At 38.7% G+C, this 23,349-nt stretch overlaps 1 protein-coding gene across 2 annotated transcripts in view; it reads right to left on the bottom strand.

The window, feature by feature from the left end:
* Window positions 1-23,349, bottom strand: part of MSRA (methionine sulfoxide reductase A) — a 778,906-nt gene that overhangs the window by 353,414 nt on the left and 402,143 nt on the right. For both annotated transcript variants that reach the window (XM_053709536.1, XM_053709537.1), the window contains exon 3: window positions 15,966-16,034. In XM_053709536.1, the coding sequence (XP_053565511.1) occupies window positions 15,966-16,034 (69 nt within the window). The remainder of the gene's footprint in view (window positions 1-15,965; window positions 16,035-23,349) is intronic.

The following is a 23,349-nucleotide window of genomic DNA, read 5'->3' as shown; positions in this document are numbered from 1 at the left end:
AGATTAGGGGTTAATAATATTTAACTAGTGTTTGCTAGGCGGGAGTGCGGTGGTTTAGGGGGTAATATGTTTATTAAAGTGGCGGTGATGTCCGGAGCGGCAGATTAGGGGTTAAAATTTTATTTAAGTATTTGCGATGCGGGAGGGCCTCGGTTTAGGGGTTAATAGGTAGGTGATGGGTGTTAGTGTACTTTTTAGCACTTTAGTTATGAGTTTTATGCTACAGAGTTGTACCATAAAACTCTTAACTACTGACTTTAGAATGCGTTAGGGATCTTGGAGGTTGTACCGCTCACTTTTTGGCCGCCCAGGACAGACTCGTAATACCGGCGCTATGGAAGTCCCATAGAAAAAAGACTTTAAGAAGTTTACGTAAGTAATTTTGCGGTAAGGCCAAAGAAGTGTGCGGTGCCCCTAAACCTGCAAGACTCGTAATAGCAGCGGGCGTAAAAAAAGCAGCGTTAGGACCTGTTAACGCTGCTTTTTTACCTTAACGCACAACTCGTAATCTAGCCATAAGTATTTTATTTTACTGCTGCTAAATTGGTAATTATGCATCATAGCAACAAACCAGTGTTTATTTTGCAAGAATGTTATCCATTTGCAAGAGCACAACATAGCAGCACTATTTCCTGCCATATAGTATCTAGTACCTAGGTATCTCTTCAACAAAGAATACCACAAGCACAAAGCATTTGATAATAAAAGTAAAATGGAAACTTTTTCTAAAATGTATGCTCAGTCTGAATGACAAAAGAAAACTTTAAAGTTTCATATCCCTTTAAGACGGGACACAAGGTGCGCTGGTTAGCTCGTCCTGAGAAAGAAAAGCTCTGTAATTTGCAGTAACATGGGCATACTGCTCCTGAATAGTTGAAAAGCTGTGTCCCGTGCAAGAACTGCACTGCGTTGTACACTTGAGCAGGCCAGAGGTGGTGAGCCAATCAGAAGCAGCATACGCAGGTAGCCTCAAATTAACAATGTTTTTCTCACTCGGGGCCAAAAAAACAACAAAAGCTATATAAGCTTTTATATGGAGATTAGAAAGGAATATATGTTTGTCTGAGTGCTAAGAAATTTCCCACTTGGGTGCTAAGCTGGATTTGAGGGTTTTTTATTTTTAAAAAAAATATATATATATATTTTTTTGGGGAAATGGTTAGGTGATGACCTTTCCAACGGTGGGTCTTGGGGGTCTGCAGCTGCTTAGATGCCTGAGATACAGGCTTCTAAACAGCATGCCCCATTTCCCTATACTGTCCATTGTAAATTTTCAATAAAGTTGAGCGGTGACATCATCACGTCATTGCGCGTGACGTCATCACGCAAAATGTGAAGCCCCAGCGATGCCTGTCACTATACAGGCCCAATCGCCGGGGTGGGAGTCGATGGGAGCCCCCAGATTGCCCTCAAGCTGGGTAAGTGCTAGTGACGTCGTCAGCACCTGACTGGGAAAATTTGCGACGGCTCAGAGCCGTCGTTAGCACTCAAAGGGTTAAATATCTGATAAAAAATTATTATTACTGAGTAATTAAGCTGAATCAGTGCTAAACCAATTTAAGGTAAGAGAAGTGGACAGGCTACCTCAATCTCTTTCCTTAACTGCACATGTGCAAACAGAGTTCCTGCTGTATCTGTGTATTAGTTTGTGATTGGTTAGAAAGGGTTTGTTTGTTCTGGGGGACAGGGAAATCAGTGAAACGAAAAAACATTTAATAATATGCTCATTGGACAAAATAAAGCTGTATTATGTATTGCAAAATTCTTGTCAGCTAGTAAGATACATTATCATGCTGCATATAATTAGTGTTTAATGTCCCTTTAACAACTATTCTGTTACTACCTTCAACAAATGTGTATAAAACCATTGCTGTAGGTTCTACTGGCATTTTATTTAAACTACTGTTGTATATGATACTGGCAGGAAGGAGTTAAACCATTGGTCTATGTGTCAAATCATGGCTTTCTGTGCTACTGCCTAAATCAGGGTAAACCACTGCTAAATAAATTACTTTTAAAATTACATTATTAGAAAAGAGTTAAACCAATGCATACCTCCCAACATTTAAAAATTCAAAAGAGGGACCCCACCACCCCGCCGCGGCAAAAATGTGAAATGTGGTGGGCAGGAGCAGAGGCGGGGCTTAAAAAATCATAAGACCAAAGTAATATAAATAAAATTCTAAATAAAGTCATATATTTTAATACTCTTAGGCAGCAAATCAAACACAAGCTCAAACCACTGGTATAGCTATGTGAGCTCTGTATTTAATTAACCTCTGCAGAGACAGAGCTAAATATTTTTATCTTAATTGGACATTTAATAATAGATTATTTAAAACTGCTCTCTGCATTCCCCATTAATATTCTAGATTCTGGCCTTTAAAGTTAGCAAAAATGCACAGTAACACACTACATAGCATACACTTACATATGCACATACACACACACTACATATCATTCACTTATACAGGCAGATACACACACACTACATAACATACACTTACACATACAGATACACACACACACACTACATAGCATACACTTATGCATACAGACACACACTACATACCATACACTTATACAGGCAGATACACACACTACATAGCATACACTTACACATGCAGACACACACTACATATCATACACTTACACAGGCAGATACAAACACTACATAGCATACACTTACACATGCAGATGCACACACACTACATTGCATACACTTACACATGCAGACACAAACTACATATCATACACTTATACAGGCAGATACACACACTAAAGCATACACTTATACAGGCAGATACACACACACTACATAGTATACACTTATACATGCAGATACACACATGCTTATACATACAGATACAGACACACACACTAAACAGCTTACACTTATACATGCAGATACATACACATACACACTTATAGATACAGATAGACACACACTACATCATATATGGGTATCTGTAACTCATTGTATGGGGTCCTGGGGTTGGCAAGCACATTAGCTGGCAGTCTGAGGCTGCCACTGTTTGTTACCCTGGTGTTAACACTGCTCATCATATAAAATTGAAGGCATGCTAGTATTATCACCAGGGGTTAGACGTCATCACTACCAGAGGTAGGTTAGAGAGGTCACCATTACCTGAGGTCAGAGGGAATTACAGATACACACACACTACATAGTATACACTTAGACATGCAGATACACACATGCTACATAGTATACAATTATACATGCAGATACACACACACACTACATAGCATACACTTATACATGCAGATACGCACACACACACTACATAGCATACACGTACACATGCAGACACACACTACATAGCATACACTTATACAGGCAGATACACACACTACATAGCATACACTTATACATACAGATACACACATACTACATAGTATACACTTACACATGCAGATACACACACACTACATAGTATACACTTATACATGCAGATACACACACACACACACACACACTACATGGCATACCCTTATACATGCAGATACGCACACACACACTACATAGCATACACTTACACATACAGATACACACACACACACACACTCCATAGCATACACTTACACATACAGAAACACACACACTACATAGCATACACGTATACATGCAGATACACACACACTACATAGCTTATACTTATACATGCAGATACACACACTACATAGCTTTCATTTATACATGCAGAAACACACACTACATAGCATACACTTATACATGCAGATACACACACGCTTATACATACAGATACACACACACACACTAAACAGCTTACACTTATACATGCAGATACATACACATACACACTTATAGATACACATAGACACACACTACATAATATATGGGTATCTGTAACTCATCGTATGGGGTCCTGGGGCTGGCAAGCACATTAGCTGGCAGTCTGAGGCTGCCACTGTTCGCTACCCTGGTGTTAGCACTGCTCATCGTATAAAACTGAAGGCATGCTAGTATTATAAACTGGGGTTTTATATCATCATTACCAGAGGTAGGTTAGAGAGTTAACCATTACCTGAGGTCAGAGGGAATTGCCTGAGGTCAGAGGGAAAACAGCCTTCCTACTCCTGCTTAACCCACACACCATTAATTTTCCACAAATAATCTAACAGGTATATAACCATGGGAGAGAAAAGCCAGCTGTGCCCAATAAAATTTTCAAAAATAAAACATTTATTTTTCTTAATACATTGGGCAATGCGGGACAGATGGCTAGCAACCTGGGACAGCGGGACAGACCCCGGGACAGTTGCCAATGTTCTATGTGTTAATCAAAGAAATAGGTTAACCACTGCTACACATGTGTTTTGCACAATAGAATCATGGAAGAAATAGGTTAAAATAATGCTATATGTTACTGGCACAAAGGAGTTAATCTGTTGTGTTAGCATCCCAAAATAAGGGTTACTAAGATTTTATAGGGCTATAACAGTTGAACAATTACATATTCTAATTTGTCAGAGCATGTTATTTAAGACTATTGACTCTACACTACTGTGTGTTTAAAGGATTACAAACTTTTGTTTTTGCTATGCAAAACGGAACAAACATTTATCATTGCAATCATCACACCAATGTAATGTACCTTTGTGTTTTCTGAAACAAAGCTCCCTTTAGCAGTAAAATCTTTTTTTATTTTATCCCCATGACATCACGTCATCCAGCCCTCAAATGTGGGCCGTCTAAGGTCTAACATACTTGCCAATCTAATGGCGAGTATTTGCATCTAATTATAATACATTAGCCTCATTCCACGCATGCGCAATACGATTTTCTTAGTCTCGCATGCGCATATTTTCTTCCCCATAAGACGGTGACGTTTTTGATGACGTTGCGCTAACTTGCGCATGCGCATTGCGTCTAGGAGTCGCCATCTTCCAACTGCAGTTGTCAGCCCGGATTGGAAATCTATAATGGCAAACAACTCAGTGGGTTTGGAAATATTTAATATTCCAATCCATATATATTTCGAAAACGATACACATTTAATACATGATCAACATTGAAAAAAGCTTTATTTATATGTATACTCGTGTGATATAACGATTCTATTTCTGACTACAGTGTCCCTTTAACCCACCACAACAGAATAAAACACGCAGTAGAAGAAGTGTTGCTTGGGATGCACAGAGCACTGCTGGTCCCGAGCGGAAACTACTTATGATCCAATCAACAGCGCTAGTTGCACATTTTAATTACATTTAAAATTACATTCTCTAAAAAACGAGAGCACGTACTTTTTCGACTATTATGGCCCTTTAAAATGCCTTATAACTGCAATGAATGATTTGAATGGTACATAATAGCATGTTTGTATGTACATTTAATTATATGTATTTACTATTCATTTTTATTTTAAAGCAGTATAATAATTTGTTGGAAACTTACTGAAATATTTAATGCCTTAGTTTGGAACAGAGAATCTATGTATCCTTTATATTTTAAAAGGAATTAGTATTGCTAAAATCAAATGCTATAATGTGCAGGTATGCTCACTGATAACAATGGCCTAGATTACGAGTTTTACGTTAGAGGCTGTGCGGTGCTAACGAGCAGTTTTGTCTCACCGCTCACTTACATGCAGCGCTGGTATTACGAGTTTTCAGAAACCCGTCGTTAAAAGACAAGAAGTGAGCGCTGAGCAAAATTTTGCTCCTTACCGCACTCCAATACCAGCGCTGCTTAAGTCAGCGGTGAGCTGGTCGTACGTGCACGATTTCCCCATAGGAATCAACGGAGAGAGCCGGCTGAGAAAAAGTCTAACACCTGCAAAAAAGCAGCGTAAAACTCCTTAAAGCAGCCCCATTGATTCCTATGGGGAAATAAAATTTATTTCTACACCTAACACCCTAACATGAACCCCGAGTCTAAACACCCCTAATCTTACACTTATTAACCCCTAATCTGCCGCCCCGACATCGCCGACACCTACATTACATTATTAACCCCTAACCTGCCACTCCGGACACCGCCGCCACCTACATTATACTTATGAACCCCTAATCTGCTGCCCCCAACATCACCGACACCTACATTATATTTATTAACCCCTAATCAGCCGCTCCCAATGTCACCGCAACCTCCCTACATTTATTAACCCCTAATCTGCCGCCCCCAACGTCGCCACCACTATATTAAAGTTATTAACCCCTAAACCTAAGTCTAACCCTGACCCTAATACCCCCTAACTTAAATATAATTACAATAAATCTAAATAAATATTACTATCATTTACTAAATTATTCCTATTTAAAACTAAATACTTACCTGTAAAATAAACCCTAAGCTAGATACAATATAACTAATAGTTACATTGTAGCTATCTTAGGGTTTATTTTTATTTTACAGGCAAGTTTGTATTTATTTTAACTAGGTAGAATAGTTATTAAATAGTTATTAACTATTTAATAACTACCTAGCTAAAATAAATACAAAAGTACCTGTAAAATAAAACCTAACCTAAGTTACAATAACACCTAACACTACACTATAATTAAATAAAGGGCAGTTAGCTCTTTTGCCGCCCAAACCCTAACCTAAAAATAAAACCCACCCAAAACACCCTTAAAAAACCTAACACTAACCCCCTGAAGATCGACTTACCGGGAGAAGTCTTCATCCAAGCCGGGCCGAAGTCCTCAACGAAGCCGGGAGAAGTCTTCATTCAAGCGGGGCGAAGTGGTCCTCCAGACGGGCAGAAGTCTTCTTCCAGACAGCATCTTCTATCTTCATCCATCCGACGCGGAGCGGGTCTATCTTCAAGACATTCGACGTGGAGCATCCTCTTCATCCAGACGGCATTGGAATTAAGGTAGAAAAAATCCTATTGGCTGAAAATCCTATTGGCCAATAGAATGCGAGCTCAATCCTATTGGCTGATTGGGTCAGTCAATAGGATTGAACTTCAATCATATTAGCTGATTGTATCAGCCAATAGGATTTTTTCTACCTTAATTCCGATTGGCTGATTCTATCAGCCAATCGGAATCTAAGGGACGCCATCTTGGATGACATCACTTAAAGGTACCTTCATTCAGCTTTAGTCGTCGGATGAAGAGGATGCTCCGCGTCGGATGTCTTGAAGATGGACCGGCTCCGCGCCGGATGGATGAAAATAGAAGATGCCGTCTGGATGAAGACTTCTGCCCGTCTGGAGGACCACTTCCCCCGGCTTGGATGAAGACTTGTCCCGGCTTCGTTGAGGACTTCGACCCGGTTTGGATGAAGACTTCTCCTGGTAAGTCGATCTTCAGGGGGTTAGTGTTTTTTTTAAGGGTTTTTTTTTGGTGGGTTTTATTTTTAGGTTAGGGTTTGGGTGGCAAAAGAGCTAACTGCCCCTTTAAGGGCAATGCACATCCAAATGCCCTTTTCAGGGCAATGGGGAGCTTAGGTTTTTTTAGATAGTATTTTATTTGGGGGGTTGGTTGTGTGGGTGGTGGGTTTTACTGTTGAGGTGAGGGGGTTGTTTGTATTTTCTTTTACAGGTAAAAGAGCTGATTACTTTGGGGCAATGCTTTTTTACCTTAACGCACAACTCTAATCTAGCCATAAGTATTTTATTTTACTGCTGCTAAATTGGTAATTATGCATCATAGCAACAAACCAGTGTTTATTTTGCAAGAATGTTATCCATTTGCAAGAGCACAACATAGCAGCACTATTTCCTGCCATATAGTATCTAGTACCTAGGTATCTCTTCAACAAAGAATACCACAAGCACAAAGCATTTGATAATAAAAGTAAAATGGAAACTTTTTCTAAAATGTATGCTCAGTCTGAATGACAAAAGAAAACTTTAAAGTTTCATATCCCTTTAAGACGGTACACAAGGTGCGCTGGTTAGCTCGTCCTGAGAAAGAAAAGCTCTGTAATTTGCAGTAACATGGGCATACTGCTCCTGAATAGTTGAAAAGCTGTGTCCCGTGCAAGAACTGCACTGCGTTGTACACTTGAGCAGGCCAGAGGTGGTGAGCCAATCAGAAGCAGCATACGCAGGTAGCCTCAAATCAACAATGTTTTTCTCACTCGGGGCCAAAAAAACAACAAAAGCTATATAAGCTATTATATGGAGATTAGAAAGGAATATATGTTTGTCTGAGTGCTAAGAAATTTCCCACTTGGGTGCTAAGCTGGATTTGAGGGTTTTTTATTTTTTTAAAAATATATATATATATATTTTGGGGGGGAAATGGTTAGGTGATGACCTTTCCAACGGTGGGTCTTGGGGGTATGCAGCTGCTTAGATGCCTGAGATACAGGCTTCTAAACAGCATGCCCCATTTCCCTATACTGTCCATTGTAAATTTTCAATAAAGTTGTGCGGTGACATCATCACGTCATTGCGTGTGATGTCATCACGCAAAATGTGAAGCCCCAGCGATGCCTGTCACTATACAGGCCCAATCGCCGGGGTGGGAGTCGATGGGAGCCCCCAGATTGCCCTCAAGCTGGGTAAGTGCTAGTGACGTCTCTGAGCCGTCGTCAGCACCTGACTGGGAAAATTTGCGACGGCTCAAAGCCGTCGTTAGCACTCAAAGGGTTAAATATCTGATAAAAAATTATTATTACTGAGTAATTAAGCTGAATCAGTGTTAAACCAATTTAAGGTAAGAGAAGTGGACAGGCTAGCTCAATCTCTTTCCTTAACTGCACATGTGCAAACAGAGTTCCTGCTGTATCTGTGTATTAGTTTGTGATTGGTTAGAAAGGGTTTGTTTGTTCTGGGGGACAGGGAAATCAGTGAAACGAAAAAACATTTAATAATATGCTCATTGGACAAAATAAAGCTGTATTATGTATTGCAAAATTCTTGTCAGCTAGTAAGATACATTATCATGCTGCTTATAATTAGTGTTTAATGTCCCTTTAACAACTATTCTGTTACTACCTTCAACAAATGTGTATAAAACCATTGCTGTAGGTTCTACTGGCATTTTATTTAAACTATTGTTGTATATGATACTGGCAGGAAGGAGTTAAACCATTGGTCTATGTGTCAAATCATGGCTTTCTGTGCTACTGCCTAAATCAGGGTAAACCACTGCTAAATAAATTACTTTTAAAATTACATTATTAGAAAAGAGTTAAACCAATGCATACCTCCCAACATTTAAAAATTCAAAAGAGGGACCCCACCACCCCACCGCGGCAAAAATGTGAAATGTGGTGGGCAGGAGCAGAGGTGGGGCTTAAAAAATCATAAGACCAAAGTAATATAAATAAAATTCTAAATAAAGTCATATCTTTTAATACTCTTAGGCAGCAAATCAAACACAAGCTCAAACCACTGGTATAGCTATGTGAGCTCTGTATTTAATTGACCTTTGCAGAGACAGTGCTAAATATTTTTATCTTAATTGGACATTTAATAATAGATTCTTTAAAACTGCTCTCTGCATTCCCCATTAATATTCTAGATTCTGGCCTTTAAAGTTAGCAAAAATGCACAGTAGCACACTACATAGAATACACTTACATATGCACATACACACACACACTACATATCATTCACTTATACAGGCAGATACACACACACTACATAACATACACTTACACATACAGATACACACACACACTACATAGCATACACTTATACATACAGACACACACTACATACCATACACTTATACAGGCAGATACACACACTACATAGCATACACTTACACATGCAGATGCACACACACTACATTGCATACACTTACACATGCAGACACAAACTACATATCATACACTTATACAGGCAGATACACACACTAAAGCATACACTTATACAGGCAGATACACACACACTACATAGTATACACTTATACATGCAGATACACACATGCTTATACATACAGATACACACACACACACTAAACAGCTTACACTTATACATGCAGATACATACACATACACACTTATAGATACAGATAGACACACACTACATCATATATGGGTATCTGTAACTCATTGTATGGGGTCCTGGGGTTGGCAAGCACATTAGCTGGCAGTCTGAGGCTGCCACTGTTTGTTACCCTGGTGTTAACACTGCTCATCATATAAAACTGAAGGCATGCTAGTATTATCACCAGGGGTTAGACGTCATCACTACCAGAGGTAGGTTAGAGAGGTCACCATTACCTGAGGTCAGAGGGAATTGCCTGAGGTCAGAGGGAATACAGCCTTCCTACTCCTGCTTAACCCACACACCATTAATTTTCCACAAATAATCTAACAGGTATATAACCCTGGGAGAGAAAAGCCAGCTGTGCCCAATACATTTTTCAAAAATAAAACATTTATTTTTCTTAATACATTGGGCAATGCGGGACAGATGGCTAGCAACCTGGGACAGCGGGACAGACCCCAGGACAGTTGCCAATGTTCTATGTGTTAATCAAAGAAATAGGTTAACCACTGCTACACATGTGTTTTGCACAATAGAATCATGGAAGAAATAGGTTAAAATAATGCTATATGTTACTGGCACAAAGGAGTTAATCTGTTGTGTTAGCATCCCAAAATAAGGGTTACTAAGATTTTATAGGGCTATAACAGTTGAACAATTACATATTCTAATTTGTCAGAGCATGTTATTTAAGACTATTGACTCTACACTACTGTGTGTTTAAAGGATTACTAACTTTTGTTTTTGCTATGCAAAACGGAACAAACATTTATCATTGCAATCATCACACCAATGTAATGTACCTTTTTGTTTTCTGAAACAAAGCTCCCTTTAGCAGTAAAATATTTTTTTATTTTATCCCCATGACATCACGTCATCCAGCCCTCAAATGTGGGCCGTCTAAGGTCTAACATACTTGCCAATCTAATGGCGAGTATTTGCATCTAATTATAATACATTAGCCTCATTCCACGCATGCGCAATACGATTTTCTTAGTCTCGCATGCGCATATTTTCTTCCCCATAAGACGGTGACGTTTTTGATGACGTTGCGCTAACTTGCGCATGCGCATTGCATCTAGGAGTCGCCATCTTCCAACTGCAGTTGTCAGCCCGGATTGGAAATCTATAATGGCAAACAACTCAGTGGGTTTGGAAATATTTAATATTCCAATCCATATATATTTCGAAAACGATACACATTTAATACATGATCAACATTGAAAAAAGCTTTATTTATATGTATACTCGTGTGATATAACGATTCTATTTCTGACTACAGTGTCCCTTTAACCCACCACAACAGAATAAAACACGCAGTAGAAGAAGTGTTGCTTGGGATGCACAGAGCACTGCTGGTCCCGAGCGGAAACTACTTATGATCCAATCAACAGCGCTAGTTGCACATTTTAATTACATTTAAAATTACATTCTCTAAAAAACGAGAGCACGTACTTTTTCGACTATTATGGCCCTTTAAAATGCCTTATAACTGCAATGAATGATTTGAATGGTACATAATAGCATGTTTGTATGTACATTTAATTATATGTATTTACTATTCATTTTTATTTTAAAGCAGTATAATAATTTGTTGGAAACTTACTGAAATATTTAATGCCTTAGTTTGGAACAGAGAATCTATGTATCCTTTATATTTTAAAAGGAATTAGTATTGCTAAAATCAAATGCTATAATGTGCAGGTATGCTCACTGATAACAATGGCCTAGATTACGAGTTTTACGTTAGAGGCTGTGCGGTGCTAACGAGCAGTTTTGTCTCACCGCTCACTTACATGCAGCGCTGGTATTACGAGTTTTCAGAAACCCGTCGTTAAAAGACAAGAAGTGAGCGCTGAGCAAAATTTTGCTCCTTACCGCACTCCAATACCAGCGCTGCTTAAGTCAGCGGTGAGCTGGTCGTACGTGCACGATTTCCCCATAGGAATCAACGGAGAGAGCCGGCTGAGAAAAAGTCTAACACCTGCAAAAAAGCAGCCCCATTGATTCCTATGGGGAAATAAAATTTATTTCTACACCTAACACCCTAACATGAACCCCGAGTCTAAACACCCCTAATCTTACACTTATTAACCCCTAATCTGCCGCCCCGACATCGCCGACACCTACATTACATTATTAACCCCTAACCTGCCACTCCGGACACCGCCGCCACCTACATTATACTTATGAACCCCTAATCTGCTGCCCCCAACATCACCGACACCTACATTATATTTATTAACCCCTAATCAGCCGCTCCCAATGTCACCGCAACCTCCCTACATTTATTAACCCCTAATCTGCCGCTCCCAACGTCGCCACCACTATATTAAAGTTATTAACCCCTAAACCTAAGTCTAACCCTGACCCTAATACCCCCTAACTTAAATATAATTACAATAAATCTAAATAAATATTACTATCATTTACTAAATTATTCCTATTTAAAACTAAATACTTACCTGTAAAATAAACCCTAAGCTAGATACAATATAACTAATAGTTACATTGTAGCTATCTTAGGGTTTATTTTTATTTTACAGGCAAGTTTGTATTTATTTTAACTAGGTAGAATAGTTATTAAATAGTTATTAACTATTTAATAACTACCTAGCTAAAATAAATACAAAAGTACCTGTAAAATAAAACCTAACCTAAGTTACAATAACACCTAACACTACACTATAATTAAATAAAGGGCAGTTAGCTCTTTTGCCGCCCAAACCCTAACCTAAAAATAAAACCCACCCAAAACACCCTTAAAAAACCTAACACTAACCCCCTGAAGATCGACTTACCGGGAGAAGTCTTCATCCAAGCCGGGCCGAAGTCCTCAACGAAGCCGGGAGAAGTCTTCATTCAAGCCGGGCGAAGTGGTCCTCCAGACGGGCAGAAGTCTTCTTCCAGACGGCATCTTCTATCTTCATCCATCCGACGCGGAGCGGGTCTATCTTCAAGACATCCGACGTGGAGCATCCTCTTCATCCAGACGGCATTGGAATTAAGGTAGAAAAAATCCTATTGGCTGATTGGAACAGCCAATAGAATGCGAGCTCAATCCTATTGGCTGATTGGGTCAGTCAATAGGATTGAACTTCAATCCTATTAGCTGATTGCATCAGCCAATAGGATTTTTTCTACCTTAATTCCGATTGGCTGATTCTATCAGCCAATCGGAATCTAAGGGACGCCATCTTGGATGACATCACTTCATTCAGCTTTAGTCGTCAGATGAAGAGGATGCTCCGCGTCGGATGTCTTGAAGATGGCCCGGATCCGCGCCGGATGGATGAAAATAGAAGATGCCGTCTGGATGAAGACTTCTGCCCGTCTGGAGGACCACTTCCCCCGGCTTGGATGAAGACTTGTCCTGGCTTCGTTGAGGACTTTGACCCGGTTTGGATGAAGACTTCTCCTGGTAAGTCGATCTTCAGGGGGTTAGTGTTAGGTTTTTTTAAGGGTTTTTTTTTTGGTGGGTTTTATTTTTAGGTTAGGGTTTGGGTGGCAAAAGAGCTAACTGCCCCTTTAAGGGCAATGCACATCCAAATGCCCTTTTCAGGGCAATGGGGAGCTTAGGTTTTTTTAGATAGTATTTTATTTGGGGGGTTGGTTGTGTGGGTGGTGGGTTTTACTGTTGAGGGGGTTGTTTGTATTTTCTTTTACAGGTAAAAGAGCTGATTACTTTGGGGCAATGCCCCGCAAAAGGCCCTTTTAAGGGCTATTGATAGTTTAGTTTAGGCTAGGGTTTTTTTTTATTTTGGGGGGGCTTTTTTTATTTTGATAGGGCTATAAGATTAGGTGTAATTAGTTTAAATATCTTGTAATTTGTTTATTATTTTCTGTAATTTAGTGTTTGTTTTTTTGTACTTTAGCTAATTTAATTTATTTAATTGTTGTTAATTTAGTTAATTTATTTAATTATAGTGTAGTGTTTGGTGTTAGTGTAATTTAGGTTAGGTTTTATTTTACAGGTGCTTTTGTATTTATTTTAGCTAGGTAGTTATTAAATAGTTAATAACTATTTAATAACTATTCTACCTAGTTAAAATAAATACAAACTTGCCTGTAAAATAAAAATAAACCCTAAGCTAGCTACAATGTAACTATTAGTTATATTGTAGCTAGCTTAGGGTTTATTTTATAGGTAAGTATTTAGTTTTAAATAGGAATAATTTAGTTAATGATAGTAATATTTATTTAGATTTATTGTAATTATATTTAAATTAGGGGGTGTTAAGGTTAGGGTTAGACTTAGGTTTAGGGGTTAATAACTTTAATATAGTGGTGGCGACTTTGGGGGTGGCAGATTAGGGTTAATAAATGTAGGTAGGTTGCGGCGACATTGAGGGCGGCAGATTAAGGGTTAATAAATAGTATGTAGGTGTAGGCGATGTTGGGGGCAGCAGATTAGGGGTTAATACATATAATGTAGGTGGCGGCGGTGTCCGGAGCGGCAGATTAGGGGTTAAATATTTTATTATAGTGTTTGTGATGCGGGAGGGCCTCGGTTTAGGGGTTAATAAGTAGCTTATGGGTGTAAGTGTACTTTTTAGCACTTTAGTTATGAGTTTTATGTTACGGCATTGTACCATAAAACTCTTAACTACTGACTTTTAAATGCGTTAGGGATCTTGGAGGTAGAGGGTGCACCGTTCACTTTTTGACCTCCCAGGACAGACTTGTAATATCAGCGCTATGGAAGTCCCATAGAAAAAAGACTTTACAAAGTTTACGTAAGTCGTTTTGCGGTAAGGCCAAAGAAGTGTGTGGTACACCTATACCTGCAAGACTCATAATAGCAGCGGGCGTAAAAAAGCAGCGTTAGGACCTCTTAACTCTACGAGTTATGCGTTAGGGTAAAAAAGCAATCTAGCCGTATGTGTTTAACCCCGCAAACAATTTAAACACTTAGGGATAGAAAGGTTAAACTTGAAATGTGCATGGGTGCATTCAGTTTGTGAATAGAAAAATGTTTGCCACACACTTCCTTTAGCAAAACTGCTTCTATTACTGTTTTTCAGGGACATTTTTTTTTAAATGAAACACTTCTATTTACTACTGAAAAACACTCATGCACATTTCAGTTATCATCTTTCTGTCCCTTTAATGCTCCCTCAGGAGCCATAATATATAGCTGCTCCTGCACATGAAACGGACAGTGAGTTAATCAGGAGCTGCATATGCAGCCCTCAATCACATGCTGTGTCCTGTTCAGGTTTGGCAGCACTTTGAATATGTGTTTACCCCTTTGCAGCATTCCTGTAACAATAAGGAATAATAATGTCCCTTTTAATTATTTTTGTGTATAATTTTAACTACTTATTTTTCTGATCAAACCATTTCCTGCGTGTAACCAACCTATGTTTCAGTAACAGACTTGTACACCAACCCAATCTCTCTTTATAATAGTTTGTTTAGTATCTATCTGATTTTGCATTCTGTTAGTGAGTAACAAATGGTATTACTCTGCAATACTCTACAATACAGCTAGTTCTAACTGCCTAACTGGAGACTTGCAAATTGCCTGTGACAAATTATGGGGGCAAAGGTTTTGTCTGACTCAAATGAAGACTTTTTTTACCCAGTTCCTTCCAATACCGTTAAATAAATAAAAAAATTTGCAGTATTTTAGGAGCTCCATTCTTCATCACTGAAAGCCTTTTATGCTGTTTCTCTAAAATAAATCATCAACGTCCAGGTGCTCTAGGATGTTAAATAGGGAATCACTGAATACTTTGTACTAAATGCCCAGTCCTACAAAGAGTGGGCTGGAGACATCTTTATATCTTATTTCTACAAGTTTTTGCTTCTTTCTTCTAACCTGAGGTGAGACACTGAGGTGGGATTCATTATTACAAGTTCGTCCCATTAGGGTATTATCGCCTGTGCCAGTTCTCACTCTTACAGCAATATGATTTATGTATTTTCTTAACAGTACAGGTACACATAACATAAATCTGTTTTACTTTACAATAAATAAAAAATAAAGCTGTAGTAAATCAGTTACTTGTGACAACTTACCAAATATTGCCATCTGTGTTCCCTGCGGAAAAGGTTCAACCATTGAATTTCCATTGACGTGATGTTTGGCTGAAAAAGATAATTTAAAAAACCTTGCATGAGATAGCTGACATATAGAGTGTTGATAACACTTATAAATCTTTCAACAAAAACCCTATACATATATCCAAAAAAAAGTCATTTATTACTTTATTACTCATACGTATATAAACATATTGCTACAATTTGTTTGATATCAGGTTTTTACAATGTATTTCTTAACAATATTTTGATGCTTCTGTACCAGTAATGTTAAGTTAAAAAAAAAAAAAAAATATGCAAAGGTGAAAACAATGTCATATTGGGGGTAATTCATTTAAGCAAAATTGTGTCACTGAATGTTTTCCAAACTCTGTAGCGCATCCGTTTTGGATCTAAGTTGCATTAAAGGGGAATGAACATTAAAATTTAACTTTTATGGTTTAGATAGACGCCAAATGTACTAAAAAGCGAGCGGACACGCTTCTTGACTTGAGAAGTTGTCTGCTCGTATTCGTGGCATATGGGCAGTGGATTCTGCTCATCAGCTGCCAGAATGTCTCATTATACGCTCGCGTGAGAGAAGGGCTTTAAATCACCTCGAGCTCGCACGCTCAGGTTAATTTTTCGATGTCACCTTAGAGGTAGCAAAGAGTGTACGAAGCAGCGGTTTAATGACCGCTACTTCTTACATTGTGGGAAGCAGGCTTGCTTCGTACATGGAGCCTATATTCAATTATTAGCAAACATTAATACCAATGGATTCACAATGAATAAAGGATACACAATATTTGAAAAATAAAAACAGGAAAATGTGTAAGTGGTAGGGCTGGGGAATTAGAAGAAGGAGTTTGGGGTTAACAGACATTGCACAAATATTTTGAAGTATGAGTAGGATTTGGTGTATTGTTGAAACCAGGCTGTTGTGTGATGGGCAATTCCAAGGCAGTTGGAGTAAAGCGAAAGTGGTAATTGTGGTTAATTTACAATTTACTCTAATATTGTCTAAATATAGTTTTTCCATGTGACTCCAGACCAGACATATAGAATACAGTCTAGTTTGGCTGTAGGAAACTCATGCTGGAGTATCTGAACCCTTATCAAGAAAATCAAGATTCTAATTGGACTGGAAAATGGCCATAATCAGACCAAGCATCTTTTCAAAAGGAAACTTCCTATCTTCCAAAGTTTTGGAAATCTTTTATTCAGAAAGAAATCCAGTGACTTATCTTATATCCAAAATTATTTACAGGAACTGAACCCAATATGATGGCATTGCATAGCTTTTGGAAAGAATGATCTGTAGTCAAAGAATCTGAATCACCTGAATCTCCTTGAATATGTGACAAGCAATCAGATTTGCTGATGGAATTATGTCCAGATAAGGAGTGGGGAAAAAAAAACTGTAACCTTATATTTTGTTAAATAAGATGCTCCTGGTGTAATGGCCGCCAGCAAAGAAAAAATATAAACTGGAAATGAAAAGATTCAAGCACAAAGGAGAGAAAAAAAACTAATTATCTGGACAGATGTAAAAAGAAGATAAGTCTCATTCAGATCTAGTGGTAATAAACGGAACAAGTTCTAGACATTGTAACACATTTGCAACACCCCTTTCACTGGGTGTCCCTGCCTAACCTCATCAACAGTGCTAAGCTGGGAGCTTCTAAGTGAGTTTTAAAAGGTTTTATACTAGATTTTTAGATCAGTCTCTGAACATATTCTTCTTTATAGTAATGTCTATTATATCCAGTTATATGAAAATTGGTGTACACTGTCACTTTAACCATAAAGTTCTGCAAACAGATTTATCAGGAAAACAATGTATATTAACTGGTGCTTTGGATCTTTAAACACATGGCCTGATTCCCAAGGAGTATTTATGAGCAGGACTGGCACATTGGGATATGCACAGGTTACAGCAGGTGACCACCAAGCAAGAAAACCCCCAAAACCATGCTGCCTGCTCCTAGAGAGTCAAGCAATACGAAGGAAAGTAACCAACACGAGTACCCTCTAAGGGACAGATTATGAGTTGCACACTAACTCTTTCGCCTGAGCGATATCGGGTTTATCGTGGCTTTTTGTGCACATTGGAAGGAGTGCTTGTATTACAAGTTAAAATAAATACGAACTCATGAGCACAATCACGATTTACGCTGTGACGCAAAACAAAAAAGTGTCACAAAACATAAAAAATACATTTAAAAATACAGTTACACTCATAACACTATCTAATAACAATGATCAGAACATTTATAAGGGCTCAAAGATATGAGGTCTCGGGTGTTAGAAGACAAAACAAAAGGCAGGCAAAGGGCTTTAACAAAGAGATACATACATACATACACATGTCTAAATATGTTTACAATATTCTAACTGTGGCTCTTTGCACATGTCGGGTTAGTGCGCAAGCGAAAAACATTTTACTTTCAACTTGTAATACGTGCGCTACCCAATGTGCGCAAAAAGCTTACTACTAGCGCAGTTAACGCACGAGAAGGAAGTGTAGAAAGCAAGGGAGAGAGGAGAGCAAATAGAGAAAAAGGAGAGTGGAGGGAGAGACGAGGGGGGTTTGAGGAGAGGAGGGGAGAAAGAGTGGAAAGAGAGAAAAAAAGAGTGAAGAGAGATGAGAGAGAGGTAAAGGAGAGAGAGGTAAAGGAGAGAGAGAGATGGGAGATGATGCCGATAGAGAAGGGAAAGACTAAAAAAGAGAAAGATGTAGAGATTAGAGACACAGAGATTGAAGAGATAGAGAAGGAGAGAGAGATTGGGGAAAGACGGAAGAACCGAAAGTGGAGAAAGAATGGTGAGAGAGATGAGACAGATACAGAAGCATCATTTGTCCTGTAATGTTCAATGATTCAAAAAAGATTAAAGTGTTAATAGGAAGAAAACTGTATAAAATGATTAGGAAGAGGATAACCCATTGGTTGACTGTTAAAACCTCTGGTTACAAGAGTTGCCACTCCTGCCAGTGCTGAGGACATATACATATATAAACTATTCTTGCAATCAATGTGTTAAACCCTGCAGTGTAATATGTGCAGGTAGTGTTTATGCTGGGTAAGGACACTGGAGGGAAGAGCCAAATAGGGCTTACAGACTAATTCTTTATAATTAAGCATTAAACACAATTTATGTTAGGAACACTTCATAAAACAATTAAAACCTGTAATCAATTAACAACACATATTATTAAAGACCCTCTCAAATAAGCTGCAACTACAGGAGCACTCTCACCACCAGGGGTCATAATGACAGCTCCAGAGCTCCTCGAGACATCCATACTGGCTGATTCCTGCATCAGCCTCACACACTCAGCAACATACATGGAAGGTAGTTTATGGGGTCTAGTACTGCTCTGCTCCTGCAGTATATGTGATGGGGAAGTGATTTACAAACTTGGCTTGGTGCTTATAATGAGGGAACTGTTACTGAACAAGCAATCTGATCATCTCTGCCAGAAATGCAGTCCAAGGTAATGCAGCTTAGAAACCAACCCATCCCCTTCCAAAACAAACAGGGCAGGGGGCTTTCCTGGGTGGCATGGCAAATAATTCTACATTGTGGTGTCAATTTATTTGAGAGGCAAAAGCATTTAACTTGCAAGTGGATGAGCCACTTAGAGCGTATAACTCCTATACAGGGAGTGCAGAATTATTAGGCAAGTTGTATTTTTGAGGATTAATTTTATTATTGAACAACAACCATGTTCTCAATGAACCCAAAAAACTCATTAATATCAAAGCTGAATAGTTTTGGAAGTAGTTTTTAGTTTGTTTTTAGTTATAGCTATTTTAGGGGGATATCTGTGTGTGCAGGTGACTATTACTGTGCATAATTATTAGGCAACATAACAAAAAACAAATATATACCCATTTAAATTATTTATTTTTACCAGTGAAACCAATATAATATCTCAACATTCACAAATATACATTTCTGACATTCAAAAATAAAACAAAAACAAATCAGTGACCAATATAGCCACCTTTCTTTGCAAGGACACTCAAAAGCCTGCCATCCATGGATTCTGTCAGTGTTTTGATCTGTTCACCATCAACATTGCATGCAGCAGCAACCACAGCCTCCCAGACACTGTTCAGAGAGGTGTACTGTTTTCCTTCCTTGTAAATCTCACATTTGATGATGGACCACAGGTTCTCAATGGGGTTCAGATCAGGTGAACAAGGAGGCCATGTCATTAGATTTTCTTCTTTTATACCCTTTCTTGCCAGCCACGCTGTGGAGTACTTGGACGCGTGTGATGGAGCATTGTCCTGCATGAAAATCATGTTTTTCTTGAAGGATGCAGACTTCTTCCTGTACCACTGCTTGAAGAAGGTGTCTTCCAGAAACTGGCAGTAGGACTGGGAGTTGAGCTTGACTCCATCCTCAACCCGAAAAGGCCCCACAAGCTCATCTTTGATGATACCAGCCCAAACCAGTACTCCACCTCCACCTTGCTGGCGTCTGAGTCGGACTGGAGCTCTCTGCCCTTTACCAATCCAGCCACAGGCCCATCCATCTGGCCCATCAAGACTCACTCTCATTTCATCAGTCCATAAAACCTTAGAAAAATCAGTCTTGAGATATTTCTTGGCCCAGTCTCGACGTTTCAGCTTGTGTGTCTTGTTCAGTGGTGGTCGTCTTTCAGCCTTTCTTACCTTGGCCATGTCTCTGAGTATTGCACACCTTGTGCTTTTGGGCACTCCAGTGATGTTGCAGCTCTGAAATATGGCCAAACTGGTGGCAAGTGGCATCTTGGCAGCTGCACGCTTGACTTTTCTCAGTTCATGGGCAGTTATTTTGCGCCTTGGTTTTTCCACACGCTTCTTGCGACCCTGTTGACTATTTTGAATGAAACGCTTGATTGTTCGATGATCACGCTTCAGAAGCTTTGCAATTTTAAGAGTGCTGCATCCCTCTGCAAGATATCTCACTATTTTTGACTTTTCTGAGCCTGTCAAGTCCTTCTTTTGACCCATTTTGCCAAAGGAAAGGAAGTTGCCTAATAATTATGCACACCTGATATAGGGTGTTGATGTCATTAGACCACACCCCTTCTCATTACAGAGATGCACATAACCTAATATGCTTAATTGGTAGTAGGCTTTCAAGCCTATACAGCTTGGAGTAAGACAACATGCATAAAGAGGATGATGTGGTCAAAATACTCATTTGCCTAATAATTCTGCACTCCCTGTACATGCATATAAACCATGCTCTCTGCCTCATAGCACACCAGTACTGCAATAACAGCCAAACGATGCATCTTGTCACTGAAAACACTGATTTGCGTCAGCTTGGAAGTTTAGGAAGAACACCACGTGTGACTGGCTGAAGGGCTTGTCAATCAGTTTAAGGGCATCTGGCTCACCCAAGTGGTGTCTATAAGCACAAAACAGTGTGGAGTGTTTTAGGTAAAATCGTTTTTGCTTTAATGTTATGATTGACATTTTGTGCACCTGGTGTTCGCCCGCCCCTAAAATCGGCCATGGTGTAAACAACAAGAACCAACTTCACTTTCCGCAAAAAAAGCTACAGTTACTTCTCCAATCCAGCAGGGGTCACTATATCGTACAGCAACAGTATGAGTCGGCCTATGTTTTGGTGCTGGAACACTTACAGCTACATTAAAGTGAATGTAAATTTTAATGAATAAGTGATCGGTTTTTAAAAATACTATTAAAAAACGGGGCTCTTTCATTCATTAAAATTTACATTGAAGTTTTTTTTTTTTTAAATACTTACTTTTTCTTTAGGAAACCCAGACCGGCGATCCTCCGCCCGCTTCTCATGCTGTTCTTAGCATATCGATAACAAAATCGGATTCCTCCAATCGTTGCATGGCCTCATGAGCTGGACGCTCCAGGGTGCACGCCATGATTGGAGGAAGCCAGTTTTGTCATTGCTGTGCTTAGTACAGAGGAGCTGCGGGCAGAGGATCGCCAGTCTGGGTTTCCTAAAGAAAAAGGTAAGCATTTAAAAAAAATGCTGCAATGTAAAGTTTAATGAATTAAAGTGCCCCTGTTTTTAATAGTATTTTTAAAAACTGGGCACTCATTCATTCAACTTTACTTTCACTTTAAGGATTAAACAGTTTTATCTTAGCAATAGTTTTTACAGTTGGCTTTCATTGTAGGTAAACTATTTTCACAAGCCTAAAACTCCTCCCCAACATTAATAAGGTGTCCCAAATTTGGGTTTAAGATGTCTTGAATTTAGGGTCTGATCACCTTGTATGGTAGACAACTTGTCACTCGCAGGGATCGACTTGATCATTGGGCTCTAAGTAGACAGAGAGCAAAACCACTCATGCACAAAAGGGAAGGATATACTTAATGGTGGGAATCAATACCTACTCCAGTGATCTACTGACCAGTTCTAATATGAATCTATAAGAGTATAATGCCAAAAGAGATATAATCAGCTAGTTGCATTTGACATATACTGTACAAAATTCTTGTGCTAAGAATGCATAATAGTAATAGTGTGTTTAGTTATCAATCCCACTGGGAAAATAGATATAGATTATCTAAAGTTGAGTATAATATCTGTTTGCAAAAGGTTGGCCATGTAAGACCTGCAACTGGGGACATTTGTACGTTATACTTAAAGCAGATATTTCAGTTTAATCAATAAACCACTATAGGTTATCTCTGATTTACTGGTAATTTCACTTATAAAAGATAATGGTAACATTTTATGTTCACCACTTTTACTGCAGTGGATCTGTGATAACATCTGTGTACAGGATAAAAATGTTATCCGAGCATATTGCTTTATCAGTGTTCATGGGCGATAAGGAATATTATAAAATGCAATTTTTTTTTCCCATTTATTTCAGGTTGGTTTCACACAGAAGGAAAAAAAAAACACTTCATACTTACGGTTTATTTTATTACATGGATTAAACTACATTCCAAAAGTACTCAGTTTGGATGAGTATAGATAGATGGATAGATAGATAGATAGATAGATAGATAGATAGACAGGATCTACAATTATAATTACACATCACAATATAACCAAATACATTGATAAATAAGTCTTGGGCTGTGTTCCAATGGGAACTTACTGTCTAAGTGTGAAATGGACAGAAGTAGGCAAGGGGTGAGGAGGTTGACAGTCTGAATATAGAAAAAAAATAGAATAATCCTTGTGTTGTTCTTTTAAGGGGTCTTTAAAAAAACAATTGTAGCTGCCATGTTGTAACTTAGATTACCTTCTCTGCTGTGAACAATTATGGATGGGTATAAATAGGTCACTAGAGTGTGCAGTCGATGGCTGTGTAAAATATAACAGTGCTCCACGTTTCCATTTCTAACACGTACTAAAAAGCTCTCAATTTCAGAATGGA

The sequence above is a fragment of the Bombina bombina genome, chromosome 4 (assembly GCF_027579735.1).
Source record: "Bombina bombina isolate aBomBom1 chromosome 4, aBomBom1.pri, whole genome shotgun sequence".
Classification (NCBI taxonomy): domain Eukaryota; kingdom Metazoa; phylum Chordata; class Amphibia; order Anura; family Bombinatoridae; genus Bombina; species Bombina bombina.
This window is presented reverse-complemented; position numbering and strand designations above follow the sequence as displayed.